Genomic DNA, 6,000 nt, shown 5'->3' on the forward strand with positions numbered 1-6,000 from the left:
ATGTTTTTCGCCAACCAATCAGGTAGCGGTATTGCCCTGCCGCGAATTTGCGAAACCTAGGATGGTAGGGGGTGGCAGGGCAATACCGCTACCTGATTGGTTGGCGAAGCACTCCCTCATTGCCCCCTCATTGGCTGGCAATACCGCTACCTGATTGGTTGGCGAAGCACTCCCTCATTGCCCCCTCATTGCCCCCTCATTGGCTGGCGAGTCTACCATCTAAAGCCAGACTCCTTGCTATAAGCTATAGCTTGGGCTAACGTAAACGGCTAACGTAAACGCTAGCATGCGGCGTGTGAACGGGTTGAAATGCAAGCCCAGAGAAGTTAGAAGTCATAAGGAAACATGTTTATTGACTGGGCAACACAGTGTAAAAATACACAGCTTCATAAAATAAACCAGAAACACTCATTCTGCAGTCTGCACGTTTTATTCTGATATTAACCACCCACAAACCATATTACTGCATAAGCAACCACACAGGGGAAATACAGTATCAAAGGAGCAGAACATTTCAGGAACATTTCAGAACTTTAGGAGTTGTTTAAACTTGAACTCTCTTAGATTATATTCAAGCCGATCAGCTACAGTGTTAGAAGTCATAAAGAAACATGTCACGTTCACGTTGTTGACGTTGACTGTTGATCTCATTTGCATACTCACGCTACGTTCATGTCTATAAATGTTAGAGCGCCAAATAAATCTTCCTCTTTCCGGAATGTTAACCGATGCGAGCAGTCGTGTGTACGTTATCCTTTCTATCTAATATATGTATATATATATATATATATATATATATATATATATTATTATCTACGCTGGATGCTTGCTGAGGAACTTGGCAGAACTGTCAATGACATCTGGACACAAGTGGACAGAGGTGGTCAGTGGAACACTTTTTTGGAGACGCATATTACAAGTTTAAACAGCAATGTTTCTCGCTGTCCACTTGCAATCTAATCTCAAAAACACATTCTAAGTGTAACAGTCTCATTGTTCCCCACCCTTCTAACATGTCTAACATTTTACATTTTGTATCAATTAAGGTAGACTACTGAAGGAGAAGTCAGCGAGGGAAAAGACGAGAGAGAGAGGGAAAAGATCGAGGCAGCCATGAACATTAAGTCTGAAGATCGGCTTGAATATAATCTAAGAGAGTTCAAGTTTAAACAACTCCTAAAGTTCTGAAATGTTCCTGAAATGTCGCGAAAAAAAAATCGTGCACGCAGAACAAAATCGCGCCGCGAAAGAGGACCCCCCCGCCACACTGCTGTGCCCCACCCAAAAATGTTTGCACCAGCCGCCACTGCTGATTAGCCCTGACAGTTTTTAGCGACATATTCTGCTTCCTTAAGATATCGTCATATTTTTGTGAAATATTTTCTAACCCTCTGAATATTGTTTTGTTTGTTGTTACTTTAGTTCACTATAAATGATGTTGGCATTTTGTTGTGATGCATACAAATATCAACATCAAGAAAAGGTTGTCAAGCAAAAAAAAATCAGGTTAGTGTTCTTATGCAACACCGATAGAGATGAATGAACGCATATAAACACTCATCAGAAATACTGTATTTAGCTATGCCATTCACCAGTAACTATTGGTCTGTAGCACTAAAGTGTAGCACTTTATTTGATTGTGCTATCTCCACTTGTATTGTCTAAGAAATGATGTGGTGAAAATGGGAACTTTGGGGAACTTACATGAATGTTACACTTTCTATATAAAAGGATGTCCCTGATTAGCTGAGACAGTTTTTACTGACATTCTGGTTCCCTAGATACTGAATTGTCATATTTTGTGAATATATTGTCTGGAAATGTTGACAGAATTCCCCTCTGAATATAAACAAAAAGTTAGTTTAGTTCACAAAAAATCATGCCATTTGTTGTGATGCATAAACACATTGACATTAAGAAAAGGGTTTCAGGGTTACAGACTACAGTCAGGGGAGGTACCAAGAACAAGAGTAACACTGTTGTAATGATGAAGTGAAAAGTCACATAAACGTTCTGGCTTTGAATCCAAAGGAACAAGTCTCTCTACACAGAAACACACAGGGCCAAGGTTTTTAAACTTTATTGACACAAATCGAATAGATTTATTTTTGTAGCCATAAAATAAATAATAGTATTTCTCATGGGGCAGTTGGCTATGGAATCTGAAACATAATTTCCTTGTGTCATCTCTCCTTCACAGATACACTGAAGAATACTTTTTTTTTAGGAACGGTAACCAAGGAATGACTTCTCCCTATAGATCTCACTAGTGGGACAGGCAGGCTAGGCGGGGCTACAGTAACCAGACCAGTCACACACCACTGTCAGTCCATCACAATCCTAACAGGACAAACCGTCAACACTGGTGGTAGGCAGCAGGGTCTCAGACATTTACGTAAAGAGTTTGGCGAAGCAAACATTTTATTCTCATGGAGCCGGGATGGAGAACGGTTCGCGAACCGGATCTGGGAGGTCGGAACATTGCGGAAACAATCACATCAGCCAGTAAACACATGCAGATGAACAGACTGTTGTTGTTTACATGTCGATAATTCTCCACACAAAACAACATGATGGGATGGTAGAAGCTTAAGGCCGGTACACACAAGGATTTTCAAAATCTTAACAGATTTTTTTATCTGAGACAGACCCCACACATGAAGATAAAAATCATGGATTGAACAGCCTTGATCGTATGGTGTGTGGTGTGCGCCGATATTCCCTTTTCAGCACCCCACAGACATAAAGATTATCGTTACGACAGTCTAGAGTCTCGTTCTCCAAGCCAGAAATCTCGCGTGATCTAATGTAGTACCCTGACTGACGCGTTATTTTTTTCCTCACCCGCATTCGGCGTAATGCACGCCCACCTGCCTCTGATTGGACGAACGTACGCCTACCTTCAGCGAAGCTCCTGACTACTTTAGCCACCTGCCTCCAGGGAAAAAAGCGTTAGGGTTAGGGGATTCCGAATCTCATCGCTAACCAGCAACTGGGCCTGGTTGAGCAAACTTAATAAATGCAACACACAAACTGCAGATAACTAGTTCAGTCGTGATCTAACTAAGATAACCGCTAAACAAATAATTCATAATTTTGCTTACTTTTGCTCCGTGAACGTTTAATATGGGTTGCCAAATAGCTCCCGTATAAACGTCTGCCATCTTTGTTTATACATTTTTGAGACTGGGAACGTTCGGCCAATCAGAGGCAGGTGGGCGTGCATTACGCTGAATGCGGGTACGAAAAAAAATAACACCTGACTGACCTGTACGAGGCAGCCATGTGTGACAGGGCAAATAAAGTGCCGAAGAACGAAAAGAAGAAGTCAGCTCGCTTCTTGATTGGCTACATTCCATCCACGTCACAATCGGACTCGTGAGCAAGGTTGCCAGATGGGCTTGACATTTTCCACCCTAACCACAGTCTAAAACCGCTAAAAAAACAAAAACTAAAAAACAAGCCCATCTGGCAATCCTGCTCGGGAGTTGCCCACACAGGAGGATTTTTGGTCGTAAATATTGAACGTGTTTAATATTTACGATTGTCGGCACGCCCATTTTCCGAGCAGATTGTCGGGAGAAATGGACTCTTAACACACCTCACACCACAGGATAATCTTGTAGGATAATCTTTAGAGCCATCCGATAATCGGGCGTTTGCTGTCCTTGGTCGGAAGGGGAAAATCTGCCAAAAAATGTGCCAGATTATCTTTATGTGTACCGGGCTTTAGATACACATGTCACATCCGTCTCTACTGGGAGGTTCAGGAAAGGAATAGGACTGATTTCCCCCTTCAGATGCACCTTCACCTCGTGGTCTTTGTGGACCTCACGTGGGGTTAGAGAGGCCATCGTCCAGGGTGGACACCAGAGCCATACCAGGGGAGGCTGGTGGAGGTAGACGGACAATGGAAAGGTGGGCTGACAGTAATGCACAGAATGGAATGAGGAACGGTATCAAAACACGTTTGGTAGCGTTCCTGATCCCGTGCGTTCCAACGAGCCCGTCCTCTGATTTCTACCTCCGCCAGCCTCCCCTGGTGTAACGGCTGGACACCGGGCCGACCGACAGGTGAGTATGAACACAACGCTCTGTCTGCTAGGGTCAGGACAGCCTGCTGATCTCACTTAAAACAATGGAAACAAGCACACAACTAAAGACATGGGTTTGGTTATTATATATGATTCTTACAGAGCACTTAAAATCAATAATAATTCTTTGTTTTGAAATAGGAGACCGTAAACAATAGAAAAGGAGACTATTAGATAGAACAGAAAAAGCACAGTGGTTTATGGAATGGGGACTCTACACCTTCTAGTACTTTCCACTGAAAATAAATCTCACACACCTCTTTAAAGGAAAAAAAAAGAAAAAAAAAAGTAAAATACTGTCTCTCTTGTTATAGTTTTTAATATAAGATGGCCACACGTGAGGGAGAGATGTAGGGGTTCCCCTTCTGTCATGCACTTACTCATCCCCCCCCCCCCCTCCCTCCCTCCTTCCCCTCCCCCCACCAATGCAATCATTCAGCAGACTTAAGATGTACAACTTAAGAACCCTGTCCCCTCTCTCTCATGACCCCCCCCCCCCCCCACCCCATGTGTATGTATGACAGCAGGCTGTCATCTCCAGGATGGTTCAGGTGGATCAGTAAGCGCCATAGCGATCCTGGAACACAAACAAACAAACAAACAAACACTCACAGATGGAAAAGAACAGGAAACGTACAGGAACAGAACACACTTGTTTGATTGTCCCCAATACCAGGCTCCGCACCATGGGGGACCGAGCCTTCTGGAACAGCCTTCCTAGCCAGCTAAGGGCAGTAGAGCCTGGACTCTTAAGACAGGCCTAAAAACCTTTTTATTCAAAAAGGCCTTTGGATGTTGAACCTGTGTTCCATACTGTATGTAATATATGTGAATATGACCGTACTGTATGTAATATATGTGAATATGACCGTACTGTATGTAATATATGTGAATATGACCACACTGTATGTAATATATGTGAATATGACCATACTGTATGTAATATATGTGAATGACCATACTGTATGTAATATATGTGAATATGACCACACTATGTAATATATGTGAATATGACCATACTGTATGTAATATATGTGAATATGACCATACTGTATGTAATATATGTGAATATGACCATACTGTATGTAATATATGTGAATATGACCATACTGTATGTAATATATGTGAATATGACCACACTATGTAATATATGTGAATATGACCATACTGTATGTAATATATGTGAATATGACCATACTGTATGTAATATATGTGAATATGACCATACTGTATGTAATATATGTGAATATGACCACACTGTATGTAATATATGTGAATATGACCGTACTGTATGTAATATATGTGAATATGACCACACTGTATGTAATATATGTGAATATGACCGTACTGTATGTAATATATGTGAATATGACCATACTGTATGTAATATATGTGAATATGACCATACTGTATATATATTCACATATATTATTATATGTAATATATGTGAATATGACCACACTGTATGTAATATATGTGAATATGACCACACTGTATGTAATATATGTGAATATGACCATACTGTATATAATATATGTGAATATGACCATACTGTATATAATATATGTGAATATGACCATACTGTATGTAATATATGTGAATATGACCATACTGTATGTAATATATGTGAATATGACCACACTGTATGTAATATATGCGAATATGACCACACTGTATGTAACAGTGTTTCCTCTTGCATTTATTCGTGGCGGGCCGCCACCAAAGAATTTCCTCCGCCACCAAATGATTCAGACAGTCCACTTTGATTCAGGCTGCGCAGAAAGGCAGCGAGTTATTATGACCGGAGAATAGAAAAAAAGCAGATTGAAGCTAGATTTAGGCCGCTTCCAGACCTACATTTCGTTACGATTTAGGGCGTAGTTATTTACAATATGTTACAATGTTG

At 41.0% G+C, this 6,000-nt stretch overlaps 1 protein-coding gene across 1 annotated transcript in view; it reads right to left on the reverse strand.

Annotated features, from left to right (window-relative positions):
- Window positions 1-813: 813 nt before the first annotated feature.
- arfgap2 (ADP-ribosylation factor GTPase activating protein 2) overlaps window positions 814-6,000 on the reverse strand; it is a gene marked incomplete at its 3' end in the record, with an annotated part of 54,812 nt that continues 49,625 nt past the window's right edge. Inside the window, exon 16 of the mRNA XM_080531611.1 lies at window positions 814-860. Within this exon, the coding sequence (XP_080387737.1) occupies window positions 814-860 (47 nt within the window). The remainder of the gene's footprint in view (window positions 861-6,000) is intronic.

Source organism: Nansenia antarctica (genome assembly GCF_963989245.1).
Source record: "Nansenia antarctica genome assembly, chromosome: 5".
Lineage (NCBI taxonomy): Eukaryota > Metazoa > Chordata > Actinopteri > Argentiniformes > Microstomatidae > Nansenia > Nansenia antarctica.